Source organism: Cololabis saira, chromosome 13, assembly GCF_033807715.1.
Source record: "Cololabis saira isolate AMF1-May2022 chromosome 13, fColSai1.1, whole genome shotgun sequence".
Taxonomy (NCBI): domain Eukaryota; kingdom Metazoa; phylum Chordata; class Actinopteri; order Beloniformes; family Belonidae; genus Cololabis; species Cololabis saira.
This window is the reverse complement of record NC_084599.1, coordinates 23,206,629-23,230,485: the sequence shown is the minus strand read 5'-3', so window position 1 is coordinate 23,230,485 and position 23,857 is coordinate 23,206,629. Positions and strand designations below refer to the sequence as shown.

Genomic DNA, 23,857 nt, shown 5'->3' with positions numbered 1-23,857 from the left:
GGTGTAAACTTCAAAGAGAAATTGAGATTTGACAGATATTAATTGGGACAGTGCAAAGCAGAACAGCATCAGGCAGAGGCTAATGATTTCAGGATGGATGGAGGAGCTGCACCTCTCCTGCCCTCCCTGCGCTACCAAGAGCAAGTTTGCATGCTGCCCACAGCTGTGTGATTTGCATTAGCTTTGCATGTAGGCAAAAACACCCCTGACGATCGCTCCCAAGACAGGAAGAGCGTTGGAGTTTATTGGTGGGGTTATATCATCGGTTACATCACATGGATGAATGCCACTGAGATTTATAGTGATTTTTGAAATTGAAAAGGAGACTAAAACACAACCGTGTCCAACGAACAACTCAGATTACTTAAGAGACTAAGAAGCCCAACAAAATTTGGCCTTCATCAAGGTTCAAGCCTGATGTCATATGCTGATGCACCAACTTCTTTAAAGCCATCTTAATCTCAGACCAACTAATTCTTTTTTTTCCTTCTTGCTGTGAAGATTGCACAAATGCTGGTTTAAGCCATTCAAATTAATTGTTCACTTACAGGGAATATGCTGTTTTTAACAAAGATTTCCGTTTTTTGGCAAGAACCCCCAAATCCTGCTATTTCCTTTTTTTGATTTGCAGAGTTAACAGACAACCCTATTTTCCATGGATATTTGAAGAACCTTTAGAAACATTTGAACAGCATTCATTCATCATTCTTCTTTGATTGAGTAAGTGACACTCACAAGAAAAATTGAGATTTTAAACACCATATTCTGTTTCTCTAGTGATAAAACAACAGAATATAGCAGTATTGTAACAAGACTGTCCACCAGTGTAGCAAAAACAAAACTAATGCCAACTATGCTTATAAACGCACTTCATACCAAATTGCTCCCTTCACAGATGGAGAGATCATATAATAATCAAAGCAAAATACAGTACGTGCACTGCAAACTGTCTAATATTTCAACATTTCAACAGAAGGCTATTAATGTGCTTAATCCTAACGCATTAAGAGAGAATCCTGTGAGTACTGAAAAATTCTGAAGATGTTTTTTTTTTTTTAAATGTATTTATTTCACAGAACAAACTGTTTATTAAGTGTTTGGAAAAAAGGAGGATGATTTCTCCTGGTTTTCAGTTGACTTGTCAGTGTTCTCACTCCAAAAAAAGCGTAATGTCAGGCTTCAGCAGCTTTATGAATGAAACTCAGCCAGTTCTCGTTGAGAACAAGGAGTCCTCATTGGGAATTGGGAGCTATTTCTGAATCTAAATTGGAACTGGATGGAGTTGTTTATCATTACCTTTGGAGGGACACAATTGCCGCCTGCTCATTCTCATTTTCAGCCTGTGTTGTCCCCAACACTTGCCAAGCCTACAGGGGAAAAAGAAAGAAAAAAGAAAAACAGTAAACAGCAGGGGACAAACCTGCACGCCATTGCCTGTCTTATCAAGGGGCTGAAGCCCACAAGGAACAATGAATAAGGCATGCAGCAGAGACCGACTTCTGCCAGAGTTGCACACAGATTGCCACAGATGAGTACCGTAAAAATACAATTCAACAGGCTAAACTCTGAGTGTTTAACGTCCGAGTTGAAACAAGTGCACATGAAACTATGAGTTCAACTCACTAATAGTTTAGTGTGAATTCTCTCTGGTAATCCCTCACGTCACCCAACAATAAAAGTGAAATTAATAATCAATGAAGCTAATAGAGATGGTTTGGTGTAAACTGCCTTACCTATTTATAAGGGAATTAATAGTATTATAGTTTGAGTAAAAATAAAATACTACAAGTGTGGCAAAAGAAGATGCCCCTTTGGCTTCCTGAGCATTACATTTTCCCATTTAACTTCCACTAATAAATGGGTAAAACATTAATTTGGGTATTTGAGGTAAATCATGATTTACCGCAGTCTTAAATTAACTGGAATTGCAAATACAACTAAATGTGCAGCCAAGTACAAGATACGAAGAATAAGCATGTTTATTATTGAGGCCCTTCAGATCACTATGCAATATATGTGCATTACTGAGGGAGTACTACACTAGTACTCAAACAATACATTAACTACACTTCTTTGTCAAAATGTCTTCTTTTACAAGGAATTTTACAAGAGTCAATCTTGCTAAGATATTTTCAGAAATGTTTGACCTTCTTCAAAAACTTGTTTTGTTTCATTATTACTGAAATGTTGCTCCTGCAAGGCTTTCAATGAAACAGACTTTATTCATATAAAGATATCACCAACTGAGGCTGAACAATTTTAATTTACTTCAATATTTTAAGTTAAACTATTTTTTATTTTTTTTTTGTTTAGTTTTTTTTTAAATATTTTTATCCCGGTTTTTTCCCATTTTTACCACCCCGTGCTCCTACCTAAGTGACAGTCCTGGGCATTGCCATCCTCTACCAACCCCGGGAGGGCCCTGCACTGAGCTCAGGTCTCCTCCTTAACCTGAGGAGTGAGCAGGCCGCATCTTTTCACCAGACAGGGTGGGGTTTCTCCGGCCGGACGTAGCGCGTGGAAGGATCACGTTATTCCGGCCCGGATCCTCCCCACCCCATCTGGCGCCCCGGTTGGCCAGAGGGGGCATGTATAGCCCAGGACTGTGTGCATGTTTTATTTGTGAGGGTAGCTCCCATTAGCTACCCAAGAGAACACAGGGAGAACATGCAAACTCCACACAGAAAGGCCCTTTCGCCAACCCCACCCATGGTGTGGGCACTGAAGTCATGGGGGAACTAACACGCACACGCTATTTGTTGTTTTATCTCAAATATTGTAATGTGTACAATAGGGCTGGGCGATTTTGGACAAAAATAAAATCCAGATTTTTTTTCTCTGAAAACCCGATTTTCGATTTCGATTTCGATTTTTTTGGTAAAACTACAAAAGACAATGGAATAAATTGTTTCAAATATTTTATCTTTATTTTTAAAGAAAAATAGCAAACTAATTTCCCTATTGGGAATGAAGTGCAATTGAAAGATACTGTAAATCCTCCTTGAGTTTAGTAAAGTGACATTTACAATTTTCTTGACCAAACAAAGATGACTAGACGGGCTCTGTCTGTAATGCAGCTGCAAAAAAGGAAAATCGATTTTCCGATTTTCCTTTTTTTAACATCGATTGTGATTAATAAATCGTGTGATTTAAAATCGATTAATCGCACAGCCCTAGTGTACAATATGACTTGGCAGTTTGGTTCTGTGTGCATGAGGATGAGGTGGATAGAAACCACCCAAGATCAACACAAGTGGCCCAACAATGATGTGACTACAATCCAAACGATGAGATTATTTCTCTGTATTAAGTAGCTATGGGTAAAGGCACATTTAATAACCCGCTCTAAAACGGATCTCTGTTTATGCTGTTTTGTTTGACTCTGAAACTAGGGGCAAACTTATTTCTGAATGACTCACAGTGGGGCAATAAGCCACAAGGCAGTCTGGAAGGAATTTTAGAATCGTGTTAGTTCCACACACCGTGGGATAATCCTCTCCTCGGAATAACTGGCACATTTCTGTATATTCCAGGGGACTGAAAGCACTCAGAATGATGGCTTTGCGCTTTCTGCTTGCAAAGAGGTCACTTCTTTTGAAATGGGGAGGTTATGGAAAGAGGAGAAGAAAAGGTCTGCAGAATGAGGCATTATTAAGCTGGCAGGGCAAATGAAAATTCTCATCTGGAGCAAGTTCAGGAGTATTTTTGCTACAGTAAATAAGTCTTTTAAACAAGAGAGACAGAAAGAAAAAAAAATCTGTTTCCTGCTCCAGGCAATCAACATCAAGCCAGTGGGTGCTGTTCACTAAATCAGCTTCACACAGCCTGTGGTCAGTGAAATAGTCTTCTCCTGTTGCTTCTCGTGGCATGAGGTTAAGTAAGTGGGTTGGATTTAGATTTAGCGGTGACCCAGTGTAGCTGACTGGTGCTGGACAGCAGTTTTATTCAACATCTGTGCTGTAAATACAAATATCTCTATAAAAAAATTGTATTTTATAAACAAGTGTACTGTAACACTTATGAATTGGTGTACACTAAATTAATTCACCTCTGAGTCGTGAGGGTCCTGCAAGACGGCAGCTTCCAACAGAAGCACAGCGTTTGGTAGATCTCCTTCCCGTGATTTCTTCAGGCCTTCTTCAAATGCATTAGGCAAGTCCTTATAAGGGTTATCTGTGTGGAAGTAGTAACCCTGTCAGCACAAAAAAAAAAAATGACAGAAAAAAAGAAAAAAGAAAACAGGGACAGTAGCAATGTCAGTTACTCTCCTTGACATTCAAATGCAAACCAAAGAAACTGGCCCGTGCTGTTGTATATTCAAGCAAAGCTCCAGCAGCAGGAATCGATCTTCTCTGCTTCACATCAAACCTTGGCTGATCTCTTTGGGGTTTGTTGGTTCTCTTTAAATGTTAAACTTTGCATTTTCAAACTGAGATTACCCTAGTGTTTTGCATGCATTTGAGCTTGATGACTTTGAAACATCTTTTTTCTTTCTGTAGGAGGTCGCTCTACAATGGATCAATCAGAAAAATGATCCCATGTCATTTCCTTCTATGAGAAGGTCAGCAGATGGGTAAGGTAATGTTCAGCCCCATATGGTGTACAGTATCCAAACTTATACCAACTACAAGTTTTAAGGGAAAGCAACAACACGAGTAGCCATTAATGTGATTGTTCAGTACATGTATAATAATTTAAAAAAATTATATTTCCATGGCACTTTTATAAACTATCATTATCACTAGAAACACGCACTGCATTTTTACCATGCCCTTGCTGACCGTCTGACATCATTGTGTACAGTACATAAAAGATAAACTTAGCACAAATAGTAAGGACATTTGTGTTTGGTAGATTATTTCTTTGTAGTAACAAAGCTTATTGGCAATAACTGTTATACTCTTGGAAAGCCTGTTTATTTGCCACATTTGAAAGGAAAATGCATTTGTGGGATGAGCAGCAGAGCTGAGTATGTGGGGTGTTCCGATGAAAACAGCTTTCTTGTTGTTGCTACTGACTCTTGTTTTGAGCTTCTGGTATCCCCAGTCGCTGCCAAGAAGACCACTCCCTAACCCTGCCAGCATTTAGGCAACATAGGCTGTCTTCTACAGATTTGCAGTCAGGTTTGCGGCTCTCTGCCCAGACAATCTGGAACAGGCTGCACGCAGCCAATCTCCGGTCTCGTAGGGCTGCCAGGAGACCTGCCATCACTACACTTGACCGTCAGGCATGTTTGTGCTGATGTCGCTGGAAAAACGAGGCTCATCATCATTGGAAGCAATTTTAATGCAGAGAAATGAGATCCTGCAACCATTGGCATTCCCATGTCTCCACAGACCGAACTCTATCCTCCAAGATTACAATGCTTGCCCCACAGGGTGGGGTTAATCAGAGACCAACTCCAGAATTTGGCAGTGGAGAGGATGGAATCTCCTGCCAGCAGTCCTGACCTCAACCCCAATGAACACTTATGGGATCATCTTGGGCACGCTGTTCCTTCCAGAATGACCAACAAAACCACATTGGCTGACAAATGCTGTTTGAATAATGGGATGCCTTCCCACAACAGTGTGTGACCAGGCAGGTGACCAGCAAGGAGGTGCCAGGCTGTTACTGTGTATGATTCCTCCATATGCTACAGAGACACCTGTTTGTTGAATAGATAAATTATCAATAAGTGTTGCTTCAACAAACTTCAATCATCCAATCCACCAAACACCAAACAAGAGTCGAAGTTGTTTGGCGTTGGCAGAGAAGATTTGATAACTTTTTCATGGGTACAATCCAAATCTTCAGCACCATTTAAAAGGGAAATAAACAGGCTTTCCAATGTATAAGAGTTATTGCCAAGAAGCATTTTTACAACAAAGAAATAATCTACCAAACACAAATATCCTTACTTTTTGTGGCTTATTATTTGAAACCACCAAACTCCATCAACAAAATGTTTTACTTTTCTTTGAATAAACCTGTTGTTGCTAGTCTTCTGCTGCCTCAACCTTTTCACTCTTAATTGGATTCTAAATGAAGTATTAAGATGTTAAAAAATTGAAGTAATGCTGTAAAACATGCACATTAACCCATGTAATATAGTGTTAGATAAAAAAAAAGTCAGAATAAACCTACTATGAATTAATACAATCTAAGTTGAAAAACACCTCATTTTTGTGATTTAAAAAAAATAATAATTAGAGGGTATTATTACCTTAGTATTCATCGTAACTCTAAGCATGCATGTATTGTTTACACCGTACAGGCTGCAAGTACTGTGTGACATCAAGACAAATTTGTGCCCATGCCGAGTGTAACCTTTAAATGATAGTGACCTTTTCGTGTGGAGATACAGAGGAGGGAATCTGCGCCTGCTCGTTTTCTGTCAGCCAGTTTCGTCGTGCCAGCTCTTCCCACTCCGCCTGCATCTTATCCCAGAACTCGGTATCAGACTACAGGCATCAGAGGGGGGAACACAGTGCAAGTAAGGAGGAGATAGATGGGGAGAGAGAGGGGAGGGTGGCGGGAGGGAATGAGTGATTAGTGCGCTGGAGAACTACATCTTGTTACACTTGTCATCACCTTACTGTTGGAAATGTCCCATCTGTCAGACTGGGTTGTCTGGTGGAAATGGTTGTAGTCCACACTCCTTCTGACTCATCATATTTGCATGTTAAATGGCAAAGTCTGTGTTCTAATGAAAACAAACTTGTGGATTGAACTTGTGCAACAGGAAATACAGCTCTAAAATTGACTTGTACAAAAAAAAGAAGAAGAATTGATTGTTGAGCCGGAGGAGGAGAAGGTGGATGTTTAAACTTGGTTGGGGGTGTAAACTGTTCCTCTGGATGTCACAAAATATTACACACAATTCATGTTATTTGATAACATATTAAAACCCAAATAGGATATTCCAATATAAGGCTTTGTCTTACAGAGAACATTTTTCTGATTGATCTTAAATGTATGCCTCAGTAATCACAATGTTGTTTTTTTTGTCATTTATACACCATTAAATATATAATTTTGCTCGTGCCACTTTATTGAAATTATTGCTGTATCTATACTGTATATGTATCCATGCATATTATTTGGGACTTTTTTAAAACCAAAGTTGTTTTGTTTTCTAAAAGATTTCACGTGTTCTTCTAAGCTATTGAGTTAATGAACACAAATAAAGTTTTCCTTAATTAAAAAAAAAACAAAAAAACAAAAAAAATTCAATTCCAGGAATACTTCCGAAAAGTCGGTCTACTTTGAATTTTACTGACACAGACAGAATTATACATCCTTTAATCTCCTCTCACTTTGGCTAGTACAACACTGTTAAGCTTCTTTAGCTATGAAATGAAATAGCTTTAGAATGTTGAAAAAGCTGCATCAAGGGATTTAACTAAAACTATGAAACTGGACCAGACAGTTTATCTCTTGTTTTACCATTTTTCCTTGGCTAACCTTTTTATGTTAGAGCTTATTTAAAGTCCTAGTGATTTTGTACTCACTAAAGCGACTGCCTTACCTAACAAAACTATAAATAAACTGATGAAAGTAGAAGGGGGGTTATCTTTCAGAATTGCATGTTCTGACATGACTTTTGCAAATGTTTGATTTTTTGCAGCCATAAGTGACCGTATGAGAAGTGCTAGGTGTTGATGTATCTAAGACACTATGCATGTGAATAATCTCAAGTGGTTTATCATCTGTTTGTCTTGTCAAATATGACATATGTTTTCATGGTAAATAAAATGCTCTAGCTGAAAAAAACTTCTGAATTAGAACTGAACGTCAAAAGGAACTTTTTTTCTAAATGAATAAATCAGGTGGATTATACTTGGGTTTTTTTGGGATCCTGTCCTCTCTGTGTTTATGCAGTTTCAGAGTCCTTAATAAGTGGTGCCATCACTCCCCAATCACATTACCATCACATTATGCATTAGGTAACAACACAGTAAAAGTTGTACATGATGATTTGCCACCGTTTTTCAAATTCAGCTGTCTAATTTCATGATTCTCGGCTGTCTTCCTGTCAGAGGCGGAACAAACCAGCCAGAATAATGCCAACCAGAGCAGAACAGCCTCGTGTGACTTACCGAGTCCTCTGTAGCAAGACACTCATCAGCACATGACAGCACTGTCTACAGTGAGTGAGTATGTGTGTGGTGATACTGAAGATGGAAACAAGGATGGAGTGATGCACTGTAAGGATGTGTGTGTCTGTGTCAAAGGTCTTCACATTGCCACATGTGATGGGTTTTTTGAGTGACATCAAGGTCATAGTGAGGCTCCTGACGGTGAGCGATGGCAGGTAATTGCAGGCAGCTGAGTCTGATACAAATTGCCTGAAGAAAAGAGTTTTCTATTGGCTCTGGCAGGTACAGTAGTACAGTAAGAGAGGAAGGAATTTTTTAGTTTGATATTGGAGCTCTTCTACAGTATGTTGCTTCATGGACTTCTTTTTTTTAAATTTCTTTATTAATAGTACTTCGGAATACAGTATTTTATCTTAGCTCATATAGTAATAATTCAAAGAACAACTTTCTAAGACATGACATTTTGAATTCTTGGATTGACAACAGGTAACAAAACAAAAGGTATGTAGATGTTAATCAAGAATGTATCAAAACTATTAAGTAATCATAACAGTCAAATTAAGAGTCTGTATTATGTTATATGTTAGATTAGTGGAAAGTTTGCACTACATGTACCTGACTCACCAGTAATCCTCGCTTGTGATAGATGTGCAGTAAAAGTGAACAGCAAAAAGGGATGTCATTTGAGGAAATGCTACCAAATGTTAGCCCTTCAGCAAAAATAATTGCATATAATTTCTTCCCAGCTGTCTTTAATCTTCATCTTGATGCTTATGTGAGTAGTTCTCATTCTACCCTTTATGCTCATTTACATAATATTGCTCTAAATGCTTTTCATTATTTCTAACTGAGCCGTGAGCCTTGTGTTTGCACTGTGATTTAGTTCATCTAATCATTACTTGTGTCTTACAGTCAAATGCTTGTGCTATGAAACCCCATTCAGGATGTAACTTCTAATCATGCCACAGAATGGCAACGAATTGCTTGCAAAATTAAAATTGTGCAAATATGCCCATGTGATTTTTCCTTTTCTTTTTAATTTACAAGAATTTTTTCATCATAATTCTTCATAATATTGTGAAATATGTATGTTTTTTTAAACACTGGCACTGGCATTTTAATTATGGGAACTAGGGCAAAGATATAGCACGGTAACATAATCCTACTTATGAATGGAGGGAGCTATAACAGGGAGCTTTCTCTTGCAAAACATGTTACTGCAGGAATGAACTGGGGATAAGAGTTGGAGTGGGGATTCACTGGTTACCTCATCAATACTGTCTCATTCAGGTTTGAAAAAACATCTTTTGCCTCTGGACTGCAATTAGATTAGTGTGTCCTTGTCAGGTAGTTTGAGGTAATACATGCAGAGAAAGTAAAAAATACATTGCCATGATGGTAATTTGCAGATGCTGACAATCCATGCCGAATCAGTTAAGATGTACGAACAAATAAAGCTATAAAATAAACTACAGATTATTTACCTCTGATCCTTACAGTGCTTGCAGCACATGTACAAAAGCATGCTGAAATAGTTCAACAGACTGCAACATAAATCTTTTCATGTCAGATTTAGATATTACACAAATACAAATTCCAACCACAGATTGGGACAGGAGTCAAACTCAGGGAACTTTTTTGATATTTGATCATTTTGAAAATATAAAACTGGCTATTTCATCCAAGTTAATCAATTAATTCCTCATGACCCTGTCAGTTATGCAGAGTATTAGCATGGTTTATGTTCGCATCCTGCTTATCTTTGCTCAAATTGGGCATTGTTAGGGTTGCTTGAATGTATGGTAGTTTAGTTAGTCCTTTAATCAGACATATTATGCTCTTTGTTCACAAGTTGACACAATTTACAAAGTGTCTTCATAAATATCTGATAAAAATAGCACAAATCTAAGGCCCCGTTTACACGTAGCCGGGTATTTACAAAAACGGATATTTCCCCCTCTATGTTTGTTGTTATCGTTTACACCAGATCGTTTTCAAAATCTCTTCATTTACACGAACCCGCATAAATATGCTGTTAAGGGTGCTATGAGCAGCCAAACCTGCAGGGGGCAGTGTAACGAGAAGCGTAAAGTCATGCAAGCCAATCAGAGTCCTGGAAAAAAACGTCAACAAATGACACGTGTGAAGCCTGAATATTATGGTTCCGCGTTAAATCGGCGGCGTAGTCTACGTACGGTGCGCGTCGCCGCGTACCCTACGCCGTAGGCTCTGTGTTGGTGTAACCTGGAACCATAAATCAGCCTGGACTGCCAGTTACTTCCAAGACGGAACAAGAGTCTTTCGTTTGGAGTGACAGAGAAGTGGAGTTACTTTTAAAGGGAAAGTTTCGTTTTTTACAACCTGGACCTTATTTCTGGCATTTTTTATGGTCGTATACTCACCCAGAAAAGTTTGGTGTCATTTGGAGTCATTTGAAGATATTAGGAGTTTTGTGCGAGCCGCTTATCCATATAATGGTAGCGAATGGGGGCACAGCAGGACACAGACGATGCAGCGTCTAAATAACACATGATTGCCGCAAAAATTCGTTCATTTCTTTTATGAATGTCCGGGATGCGCGCACAGAGATGACGTCATGCAGGTCAGACGTCTTGTTTACAAACTGATTTCCTTGTTACACACACAGCCCCGGATGTAGACAACAGGTCATGGAAGATGCCCAGAAGCAGATCTCGTGATTCATAAAAGAAATGAACGAGTTTCGCGGCAATAATGTGTTATTTAGACGCTGCATCGTCTGTGCCCCGCTGTGCCCCATTCGCTACCATTATATGGATAAGCGGCTCGCACAAAACTCCTAATATCTTCCGAAGGACTCCAAATGACACCAAACTTTTCTGGGTGAGTATACGACCATAAAAAATGCCAGAAATAAGGTCCAGGTTGTAAAAAACTGAACTTTCCCTTTAAGTGTGACTTTAGAATATAAAACAGGTAAAATACAAGAAAATATTGACGGTGGCCAAACAAATTGTAAACACAGGTCGCACACATGACGCTGGTGACGTTTCTGTTGCATAATGTGACGTTCTGAAGCCTAAATCTCAGTTTTCCTCTGTTTAGACGCAGACGTGACCGGAGTTTTCAGAAATGATCGTTTTTGGTGACTTTGAGCTCCGTTTTCGTGTAAACCAACGGCCAAAACGCATGAAAACGCCTCCGTTTTTGCTCCGTGTAAACAGGGCCTAAGATTCAACTTCTCCCTTTTCAGCCATGAATGTTCAGCTGTTTTCACAGCATCTGGTTATCGGGGAATGCTGGTCTCAAGTGCCTCCACCTGTCTTGCAGTTTTCAGCTACCATGCATATACAAATTAGGACAGAAATTGCCCTCAGAAAGCCTTGATCATGTTATTACTGGATGACAGAACACAGTGCTCAGCCAAGCGCTCCCACTAAACTTATATGTGACAAGAGATGTTATTTGGAAACGGTTTGCCTCATGTGCAGTTCTGCCACAAACTCATCCCTCTTTTAGGCACTATTTCATCTTGAGTTATGGGCTGAACTGGCCCAGTTTGAAAATATAAAAAACAAGAAAATCAGAACACAGAAGTAATGTAATGCCCAGCTGGCAGGTGACATTGGCTCGATTAACCCTGAGCTTCACAGTTGCTTTATGTGGTTGTGTTTTGAGTCTTTTAAGGGCTAACATAAAAATCATCTCCCAACAATCCAAGCCTGCGAAAAGTATCATGAAGGTATACTAAAAGCCTGAGTGCAGGAATTTCAAACTGGAGTGCAGGATATTTGAGTTTGAGTTTTTCAGTGGAGCACAACATGTGTACAAGCAAGCAGGGATGTTTTGTGTTTGAGGGCAGAGTTTTTGGGGCGAGCAGCACAATATCTGAGGCAAAATATCTTAGCAAACTTGCTTGTGAGAATTTTTTTTTCTTTTTGAGATATGATGGCATAATGATGTGAATTCGCTTTTAAAAGCAAAGTAAAAGCCAGGATCAAAACATCCTACTCTGAAGGTGTGGCAAATGCTTACACTTTGACAAGAATTTCTAAATTCTTTAGTTACTTGCTATTTATACGATAGATTTTAGTAAGAAAGAAAATCATCAGAAAAAAATTGCTATAGACAACTCGTTAATTGATTAACAGTGATGTCAAGGGATCACATATAGATAACTATGAATTTATATTGTATTAAAAGATTACAACTGCTTTCATTGCATCAGCTCTGCATCCAAAATCTCTAAGTGATAAAGGTTGTAAAGTGGGCTCCAACAACATCTGTTCAGGCCATTCTGAGCTGGGTCTTTGGGGGCAAACAAGTACATGGATAGGGGTTACTTATCCACTTTACCCAGGGGGCTTACAGAAAAAAAAAGTCACATTATTTACCGGTAACACAGCAGCTACCTGAGAGGTGGAGCGATAGAGAGACAGAGGAAGCCTTTCCATCTCCAGAGCGGGGCTGGCCTGGTCTTTTAATGTTAATGAGCCACCCACTGCTAAGGCCTTGGTCAGCAAGACAGAAATAGAGAGATGGAGTCCTGATAATGTCACTCAGAGGAAAATAAAATACATTTAAGCAGGCAAAATGTAATGAGTGCATTTTGCAAGGGAACGTGATTATCTTCCATATAGATGAGTTTGATAACAACTTGTGGTGCTGCTATGGGGGGAGAACTCCTTGCACCCTTGTGTTGTAGATGGATGACCAAAATAATTGAAGTAATTGGTGAATGTCATTTTTTTCACTCACATCCATAAAGGTTCCCCCTTTTCTAATTTATATGTAAAAAATCATTTTGTAGATCATTTAACCAATAAAGGCTTTTGGCACCATTTTTTTACTGTGTTCACATGTGCAATAAACAATTTTCTCCACTGGTTGATAAAGTTACGTTTTGACTGGCACCTGTGCTTGAAAATATGCCTTTTTCACTGTCTAACCAGCATGCATACAATGGGATTCATTGCTCTGCTTGAGGGTAAACTGATTGAAGTTACTAAGGGAGTTGAAGGCAGTGCTCATTTACTTTCCCCAGGGGGCCTACAGATTAACCGTTGACCTTTTGATCACAAAGCTGCATGTATAAACTGTACGCAAATGCACTCCCCTCAATCTTAAACTGCACCAAGACAACTTCAAACAATATTCTGCAAGGATAAAAAGGAACCTCTCCTGCTGCTCTTTTAATCAAACAAGCCTCACAGTCACCTTCATTTCATTTTTATCACCAGAAAGGGAGCACTTTCTCATGCTGCTCAGCAAAAGCAATGTTCCCCCAAGTCCCAGTTTGGCCCGCAGCTGTTCCAGCAGTTTGCTATTTAATGAAAGTATTACACCATCACCAGCCGAGATTAATTGACAGTATCTTCATTTACCATGCATAGTCATTTACCTGCTTTAAATATCTCTTTATCAGCAATATTCTTGTGATGCAATTCAAAGCTGAGCTCTCTCTATAGGATCACTGCTATTTCATTCTCGCTTTTTAGGGATTTTTTAAAAATGTGTAAAAGCATGAAACCTACAGGTTCTTATCAGTGCCAGCCTTGTAAAATAGAACTTGTTTTGGAGACTAATTCCTTGACTGCTCCCTCTCTGGGTCTTAATTTCCTTACGTTTGTCTGCCCAGTCTAATCTAATGAGCTGGAAGAAAGGCTGTGTGCTGATTTAATGTTCTCTGGGCCGTCTCTACTTCCATTTCTTGACAGCTATGAAAGGGCATGTGTATGCTCTGCTTCTTGAATGACAATTATGAGATTTAGGGTTTTGACATTGACAGTTCGAAGTCAAAATGGCTGACCACTTGCGCCGCAACTTGTCTTGAGTGGACGCAGGCCTTCAGGCTGCCAGATGGAGGTTGTGAGATACTGATACTGTTACCAACAAATACTCCACCGTCAGGTGCTTGTACAGGAGCCTCTAAAAATGTCCTGACTCACATGGCCAGCAGATGCTTCTCAAATTGGAGACACAGCTTTTAGCTTACATAAGACTTAACATCATCATATATTTGAGAATGGATTGCTGGTCCCCTCTTCTGAAGTTTCTCTCCACAGTCGCCCTTGCCTCCTCTATTATTTATTGCATACTACATATAGCTCTGTGTGCACTGTAACCCTGAGAAAAAGGTGATGTAACTTAATAGTTCAGGGGTCATTGCCATATTGCAGACGGAGCTTGATTTTCTTAAAAAAAAAGAGGAAAGAAAATGTTTTTGTTTAGATCTGTTATTTAACCGTTGTTCAAGTCCTGTGTCTATATGTGATGTAACGCATAAAAAGTACAATGCAAAAGCCAAATATTCTATAAGAGCAAAATTCAGTAAAGTTTGGACAGAAAATTACTTTTATTTCGTCATCCGATCAAAAAAAAAAGATCAAAAACTGAACAGAGAAACAAAAGCTGTATCTAAAACATTTTCTGGGTATTTTATGTGTTGACATCATGACAAAACTTTTCTGTGTAAATGGCAGTAAAACCATATCAGTCATATTTCACAACTCAACAGATCTAGTACATCAATACATAGACGAATTCAACAGTCTCTAATTACCATACCTTTGCTGTCCCCTGTGATATCTGATATGTCTGTCTGCAAAATGACTGACCTATATACCTCCCTATTGTTAGCCAGCCCAGAGTTGTGAATAGTTTTCTGGGTCAACTATCTCATGAACTTGAGTATGCAGATTTAGAACATGCCATTAAACTGTCTGCTTCAACTACCGGGTCAAATACATGGTAAGAAGCACAAAAACGATCATCTGAAATCCATAGAAAGGGTAAAGGATGCAAATAGCGATGAACGGGCCCTCGCACCCTTGTGCACGTTCAGGCGTGCTGCAGTGGAAGCGCTTGTATGACCTGCATGTAGATTCTTCAGGTGTGGATATTTACCGGATGACACCAGCCACGACTCTCTATATCAAACCATGCAAAAGTTATTGCAGAAAATAGGAACTATCACATGTCGACCAATCAGAAGAAGGGGCGGGGCTAATTCATGCCAATGAAGGTCAAGTACTCAATACTGAGTCCGATGACACCACCCACGAGTCTTTATGTCAAACCATTCAAAAGTTATGGCAGAAAGTAGGAACTATCAAATATGGACCAATCAGATGAAGGGGGGGCGTGCTTTTTGGTGTCTACTGTTGCCACGGTAATGTTTTTGACTGAGAAAAGTAATGCGCATCGTCGCAGGATCGAGACGCACATTTTGATGTATAACACACCTGGGTGCCCGTTACGGGTCGGGCGAAGAAGCAACCGAAGTAATGGCATAAATTGCGCCAAAATTACACAGTTAATTAAAAATGGCCGACTTCCTGTTCGGTTTCGGCCATGGCGCCAAGAGACTTTTCTTTAAGTTGCGACATGATACAGGTGTGTAGCGATTTTCGTGTATGTATGTCAAACCGTATTGTGGGGCTTGAGGCACAAAGTTTTCTAGGGGGCGCTGTTGAGCCATTAGGCCACGCCCATTAATGAAAACCATGAAATATCAAAATTTTCACCAGGCCTGGCTTGCGTGCAAAATTTGGTGACTTTTGGGGCACGTTTAGGGGGGCAAAAAGGCCCTCATTTCGTTGGAAAAATAAAAACAAGAAAAAAAAAAATCCTACAGATACAATAGGGCCTTCGCACTGTTAGTGCTCGGGCCCTCACTAGGCTCTATATATCTCTATATCTATAATATAGGACTACAGGTGGATATACAGGTAGATATTCACATCACAGGACCTGTTATGATACCTCATATGCCACATGGAAAATGTATCATGTAGGTGGGAATGTGATAAAGAAAGTTTCTGTGGCTGGGCATTTAAAAACATCCTCACTTTATATCACCTCTTTATTATATTTCTACAAGAACATACAGATTGTTTTTTTTCCTTTTGTGTTATCTAGAGGAGGATGAAGGTAGAGTTAAGTCAATTTTTTAAGAAATATTTACTCTAGTGAATAGAAGAAATAATTTGTATTTGTCAATAAGCTTCTTAAGAAATGCAGGTCTGGTTGCAGCTTTTCATGTATAAATAGATGACATGAAAATCATAGCAATACTGAGCTCTAAATTAAATTTTTTCAATGTTTCTCTTCACGGGCAGAAGTAAAACATAAAAAATATATATATAATAAATTAATAAAAAAAAAAAAAAATATATATATATATATATATATATATATATATATATATATATATATATATATATATATATATATATATATACACCTCACCTCTGTATCACAAGTGAACAAATACCTTCTGCAGTATTAATATTACTATGAAAATAACTACTGTGACCTTGCACAACCTCCTGTATATACATAATATCCATTATTTGAAGGATTCTCTTTGGCTATAATTTACATATATATATATATATATATATATATATATATATATATATATATATATATATATATATATATATATATATATATATATTTACATATATACATTTAATTTCCCACATATGAAATAATAGTAATACTATTTTTTTATTTGATGCTTTTTTTATTTATTGAAAAAAAAAAACAACTCTATTTTGTTTAACAGTTTCTAAATAATAGTTGTATCATTATTAATAGAATGATTAATTTGATGTATTTATTTATTTTGATTTATTCAAAACTTATGAAGCTAAATCTATTCAATTTTTTTGATAATGGGAGGTCTTGTTCTTATAGGTCACAGAAGTTCATGTGTCAAATACAATGCATCCGGCATTATAGGGTAAGCTATAATTAATGACCATTTTATGTATCTTTTGGAAAGGAAAAGGATGAATATAAGTTGCAATGCTTTGATGAAGATGTACTGGAAACTAAAAACAGCAACTTGTTTAAAAGTCAACAGCAGGATCTTTTAACACATGACATATAAGAAGTATACCTGTGCTTGACTTACCTCAACAGCTGCCTTTGCTCTCTCAAACTCCTCCTCCAGGGACTGATGTCTGGACAGCAGGGCACTCCCCCAGCGTTGCTCCTTTGATAGGCGTGCCTGTCACACACACACATACATTTCACAATATAAGCATTTATCTACATATACACATTCACATAACGCATGAAATCAAACACACACACGCGCAAGCATACACACACAGCCAGAAAAAGAGCCAGGCAGAGACTGTCAGGGCCAGCCGTCTCTGCTTTCTTAGGGTGAAGAAAATATCCTTACCTCAACAAAGCCTTCAACATGCTTAGAAATGCCAGTAGAACCACCACTGTCAGCAGCACCGCCCCACACACCCCACCTCCACTAGGCCCTGCTCCTCCACTGGACAACATGCTATAGATCTTGCTTCTCTCAATTTCACCCTCCACCTGAGCTCGGCCCATTCCCGTGCACCTGCACATGCAGTATCAGAAATATGCTGATAGTTTCTCTGTGACAAACTCAGACTGGAAGCTGTGCCCTGCTGTGAAAAGGGAATCCACGTATTACATGCACGTGGTTTGTCATTGACACACTGTGGTGTAATTTCCATGATTTCATATTACAACTATCCAAGTAAATGATTTTCAGATAGGCTTTCATGCTCATACAGTATATGGTGCGGCAATGTATGCTTTAAATATAAATATGTATAGGTTCCCCAGGGTTACCAAATCATTACAGAAACTGAGAGTACCATGTCTGTCGGCTTTCCCTGCTTGTCATTTAGGTGAGCTATTATTGGTAACAATGTCCATTTCTACTGTATATAATCATGCAAAATTAATTCATGTTACTCAATCGAAGGAAAAAATACCTGACTTATCCATTTATTGTAGATAAGCACATTTTCATTTAAAGGGGACCTATTATGAAAAACACGTTTTTTCTTGTTTTAACATATATAAAGTGGTCTCCCCTCACCCTGCCAACACAGAGAACTAATTTAGCAACCGAATTCTGCAGGGTCTGTTCACCCCGCCCGGAGGATCCTTCCAGTGTCATGTGACTTCTACGAGCCGTTCAGATTCTGCGCCTATGGTGACGTCACCATAGGCGCAGAGGTTCGGCCTCCGCTGCTGAAACCACGCCCACAACTCTCTCAGCCATTGTTTAGAAGCGGTGGCTGTTTCCACAGCGAGGGCACAGTTAAAATGAGGTTTTGTATCGACATTTACCCTCATAAAAGGATCAGTTCCAACAGCACGGACCCGGCAACTGCACACGAGTCAGCGGTAAATGACGTAAATTTTTTATGTTATTTATATTTGTCTACAAGTATGATCTTTGCATGGGCAAAGATGGGCATGGGTATTTAGCTTAGCTCCGGAGCACCGGAGCCCCGGACCGGACCGGTGAGGAGCTCCAGTGGCTCCGGTGTTCCCTAACGGAGTGTTAGGTAACAGCGGAGCTCTATTAGTAATACATTTTCTTCTGTTTATGGTTTCAGATCTTCCAAGCAATGCACCTGAAGCTGTTCAACGACACCTTCAGAAGAAATGCACGGCCCTTCCTTGAGCCAGCAATAGTGCATAAATGTTATTTATATACAACTTATGTTTTTATTTTTTTTAACAATAAAGTTGTCATTTGTGAAAATTTATTGTTGTGATTTCTTTACCGTTAACATGATTCATTTGTCTTGTAACATAAGTAATGAAATGATTAGCATTCGGAGTAAATAACTGTGGTGTAACTGTTTAGAATTCAATTAAATCTTCCTGTGTGAAGAAGAGGTGACTAAAGGATGATTTATGGTTCCGCGTTACACCAACGCAGAGCCTACGGCGTAGGGTACGCGTCGATTTAAAGCTGAACCGTAATTCAGGCTTTAAGATCCCAGGGAGTCGTTTACACGTCATAAATGCATGTGAGCGTCCGACTATCGCGTCGAGCTTCGTGACATCGGACGCTCTCTGTCCACACTGCTAAACTCGCGGCCAGTTAGGACAGTCCAATAGAAAATAAATAAAGCAATGGAATTTATTATTTTTTTCGCCGAAATTCGCTCGCATGGGACACGCTTGTACGGAGCCACTGCTCTTCAGCCAGAGCGAGGCATTGTTCCCTCCCCTGCTACACGTTATTCAAGCAGCCAATCAGCGCAGAGCCTCATTATCATAGCCTCCCCGCCCCTCAGGATCCAGCACAGATTCTGAGTCTAGAAGCGGTAAAACTAGAGACATGGCCCAAAGGCTGAATTTCTGATTTATGTAGAAAAAACAAGCTTTAGATTGTTTTTAAGACATTCAAGGCCTGTTTAAAATATACATTAAATGCCATAATACGTCCCCTTTAAAAGAAAAAAAAAGGACATGCAGTTTTAAAAGAAACTCTTTCCACATTCACATTGTCCTTTTATGTGTTGTATTAGGAAATTAAAGTACACTGCAGTTTGTTTATCAAAAGGAAAAATCCAGCCCAAGCAGTTTTTTATCGTTTCGATGCTTTAAGGTCGTTGTAGGCCGGACAAGAGATTATTAGTTAAATATTAGCGAACTAAATCTCAGAAACTGTTTAAATTACCTCAAAAAAATATGATGAATTAATCTCAATCTCTGGTGCTGGTTTTCAGAAACAGTCAATCTCTCTAGACTCACAATTTATCATTTTCATTTAATTATGAGAAGAACTGTTCACTTGGAACAAGCAGATAGCATTTTTCTGGGACATAAGACTTAAAAGATTAGTTAGAGTTAGAATTTTTGGAGGATGAAACTTGAAAACTGACTATCCTCAAAAAATTATTTTATTCAATTATTGAATTATATCAATAATCACAAGGAGTGACTCGGACTTAGGGCATATTAATGACTTTCAGTAAAAATAAATCCTTACCTAGTGGTGAACAGGATAAATTAATCTGTTATGAGCAGTGTTTTTGCACTGAATGCTCATTGGTATTGCACTAGTGTTTGTTTGTTGTTGGCTTTGCATGACAGACCCAGTACCTCTGGCTGTTTTGAATATACAGACTACAAGAGTGAGATGAGTAGATGAGTTCTCACACTTTTTATATCTATCATTTAACTTGAGAACTTTCACGTCGTGGATCCCTCTTGTTACATGCCAGCAGAGTTATTTACTCTTACTGAACGTTATAATTCTAAACAACATGTTTCTGGTTTCACGGATATAAAAGGCCATACTTTGGACCCGAATTTCTCTATTGGCATGAACACTGAACAGTAAGCATTGAGGATTTTCATATGAATGACCATTGTTCTGATTTATCTAATTTGTCTGGCAATACCAGTCTTTCTACTGGCAAAGTGTTGTCTCACAGACGCGTTATAAATCAAGCTGCCATTGAGGGAATCAATGCTTGTTTTGAGCCCAGTTTCTTTTCTGAATGTGGCAAAATTGAGTCATTTATGACATGTTTCAACAGCCATTGTTAGTCTATTCTAAATGCTGTAGCTCCAGTTAAGCACAGTTCCCTTTCTCATAAAAAACCCTGTCCATGGATGAATGAAGCTATTGTTAGCTTTAGGAGAAACTGTCGTTAAGTTGAGCCTTTGTGGAAAGCCACTACACAGACCGCATCTTAAGAACTTGATTGTGGATCTAAACGAAAGGATAAACCAGACTAGATCAGCTTTCTTTTCTCAACTGGTTTCATTTAATAAGAATTATCCCCAAATCCTTTTTCACACTATTCAAAATCTTATTTATCCTTCAGCTCCTCAAGTTCCTGTGTATTTGGGCCGTCTTCTAGTCCTGTTGACATTGTACCAACATCTTTGATTTTTAAATGTCTTGGATTCGATTGGTCCTTGAATTGTCAAATTAATTAATCCCTCTCTTAAAACAGCTGTCTAAAACGTCTGCTTTGTCATGTGGAGTCCCTCAGGGCTCAGTTTTAGGCTCCAGTTTTATTTTTGCCATATTAATTTGTTGTTTTAAGAATGCATCCTATTATTTCTATGCTGACGATGTTCAACTTTACTGTTTTTTCATTGATTTCGAGTTTGACTTTTTATCAATATGTTTAGTGTTTGGAAACCATCTACAACTGGCTAAACAATAACTCTCTCCAGATAAATTCAAACAAGATTGAAACTCGGATCATTGCACCAGATAAAACGAGTCAGTCAAACAGCACCTGTGTTCTCTGGGCTTTTCTGTCCAGTTGAGCTTCCGAAACTTGGGTGTTGTGTTTATCCACTCAATTTCCCTTGATGGTCACTCAAGGCAGTTGGTCAAAAATTGTTTTTCATCACTTGAGGAACATTTCCAAGCTGAGAAAAAGCTATCCGTTGCTGATCTGAAATTGATTATTCATGGTTTTGTTTATTTTCAGCTTGATTATTGTGATTCTGTTTTTACTTGTTTTAACAAGTATACTCTTTATCAGCTCCATCTGTCTGTCCGTCCATCTATCTATCCATCCTTCCATTTTCTATACCCCTTTAATCCTGTGCAGGGTCACTGTGGTCTGCTGGAGCCTATCCCAGGTCATTACAGGCAAGATTTATCAGCTCCAGATTTTTTTAAATGACTTTTAAACAGGAACATATGGAACAGCTCATATCACTCTAGTTTTATTTTGACTCTACTGATTAACTGTCAAGTTTAGAATTGATCTAAACATTTTGGTGTTGACATTTAGAGCATGACATGGTCAGGCCCCTCAATACAGTACAGATGTCTTGACCCCATACTCATCTAGCCTCTCTCTCTAACCACTCTCTCTGTTCCTCAGGTCAAAACCCCTCATGTTTCCTAAAACATGTTTTAGGAAACATGAACAAGTATTAATTTCATATGCAGATTCGTACTCTTAACGCAGATTACCGTAGCTGATCAACCTATTCCACGTATCTTTCCTCAAGGGTCAGCCCTACCACCATTAGACGGTATTCGGTGAAACCAAATGACACCCTACCTTGAATTGTGCTAATGTGCTACACAAATACTTGCGTTGCCTTACCTAGGATGGTAAACAATAATAGCAGTGAAGTAGGAGGGAGGCCAAACATGTAGCCAGGACAGGAACACACAGGAAATGTTGCATTTAAGCTGCACAATGTAAGAGACTCAAATAGTTTGCCTTGTGATCATAGTGAAACATTGATACTTGATCAATAGAAATAGGTATCAATTTGCATAATACGGGACCTTTAAAAGAATGGTTCATGATAACTTGAATCAGCTGTGATGCTGACCAAAATTTTCCCTACAACTACTTCCCAAATATTCCTGAACACTACCCCCGATCACAGCAGATCATCCGTCCCACTTTGTCCCAGATTCTGATTCAATCTGGCATCGACCAAGATTAATCACCATAAAGTAGATTTCCTCCAGTGCCATTTACTGATGCAGTTGAGAGCTTAGAGAGCAACAGTACTCAGCGGACATTCATTTTTGACATGTCACTTTCCTCTAAACGTCAAGCGTAAACATCCAGGTAGTTAGAGCGCCTAATCATGATATGTCATATACTTCTCAACTTCCCAAGGTTGGATTTTTCCTTCAAGCTCAATTCTTTTGAGCAACATATTAGTGTTAGTTGACGATATGAAAATCTCATGCAAGACATGTCTCTCTTTGCATGCAGTTTGTGTGTGTGCGTATCAGGGGAGCCAGGGGAGAATGTAAAGTTTTTCTTTTCTGCATCTGCACCAGTGAACTACTATGTAACCCTTGAGTAAAACAATTTTATGTTTGCTAACCAATAACTTCCCTCCATCTGGGACTGCTCATTAATCTAAAATCTAACATCTATGTGACCGCTTAAAAGGTGATGTTTACTTAGCGAGCTTAGTGAGATCAACACTAATGGGCTCAGCATAAGGCAGCTAAATAATTCATAAATTAATCTAATGATATTGTTTTGAAACAAGGCCCCTTATGTAGACCTACGTAAGGACATCAACAAACGAGGAAAGCGCTTGACATTTGGACCACGTAGCATCACAAAGGAGCAATCACAAGGCCAACAGTATTGTTTGCCTAGATTTCATCACCTTTTAATTTGAAAACAATCCCATATGTTTGGACTTTTAAATTGAAATTCATGAGATGATGTGACGCTATTGACCTGGTGCAAATGTAAAAGTCTTTCATATATGAAAGAATACATAGGGAGGCTTACATGTCTTCCACTAATATACTGCCTGTTGAGCTGAAATGGAAGAATGGTAGGTGTTAGGACAAAATGATGGGTAAACAATTACACAACAGGGTGGCTTAAAGGTACAAAGTTGAAAATTAAGACACCATAACTTGCAAAGTTAATATAATAGCACCACCCTGAATATGTCTGTACAAGATGTTTGAAATATGAGAAGCTTCCCCCCTTTAAAACCGACTCCAACTACACACAGATTTCAGACAAAAATCACTATTACTACCTCCTGCTGTCATGGTGGACACTTACTTGTGATGCAAGAGCAGACTCTGGCTCGACTTTGGTATTTGCTTCCATTATGTTCTTATTTGATGAGTCTAATTGGGCTTTACAGTCAATTGACCTTAGGGAGAGGACAAAAATGTGTTAAAAGTCATCCAACTTGTCAACAACACATTCATTTAACATGTAAATTGTGTGCATGTGAGTAATGGGGCTTCGTTGTTCTCGCATTTTGATTTTACTGAGGAGTGCTTCATGCAAATATGGAAAGGAGATAGCAAATATAGTGCAATAAAAGCTGATGAAACCCCTCTGCTTGACATATCGCTACTGAGAGCTGTAATCTTGATAATTTCAAATTACAAGTAAAGGTACATTTTTCTGGATAAAATCTAATAACAACGAACTCTTATAATATAAGCATGACTATTTCCTTACTTGTCTAAAGCATTTAATATTTTAAGGATAAACCATTACTCTGTT

At 38.7% G+C, this 23,857-nt stretch overlaps 1 protein-coding gene across 6 annotated transcripts in view; it reads right to left on the bottom strand.

Annotated features, from left to right (window-relative positions):
* Positions 1 to 23,857, bottom strand: part of pex5la (peroxisomal biogenesis factor 5-like a) — a 113,530-nt gene that overhangs the window by 16,559 nt on the left and 73,114 nt on the right. For 3 of the 6 annotated variants that reach the window (XM_061738352.1, XM_061738355.1, XM_061738354.1), the window contains 6 exons: positions 23,402 to 23,495; positions 23,117 to 23,146; positions 16,984 to 17,079; positions 6,327 to 6,443; positions 4,049 to 4,192; positions 1,297 to 1,367 (listed from right to left, as the gene is read on the bottom strand). In XM_061738352.1, the coding sequence (XP_061594336.1) occupies positions 1,297 to 1,367; positions 4,049 to 4,192; positions 6,327 to 6,443; positions 16,984 to 17,079; positions 23,117 to 23,146; positions 23,402 to 23,495 (552 nt within the window). The remainder of the gene's footprint in view (positions 1 to 1,296; positions 1,368 to 4,048; positions 4,193 to 6,326; positions 6,444 to 16,983; positions 17,080 to 23,116; positions 23,147 to 23,401; positions 23,496 to 23,857) is intronic. The other 3 variants (XM_061738356.1, XM_061738353.1, XM_061738358.1) reach the window with 3 other exon arrangements.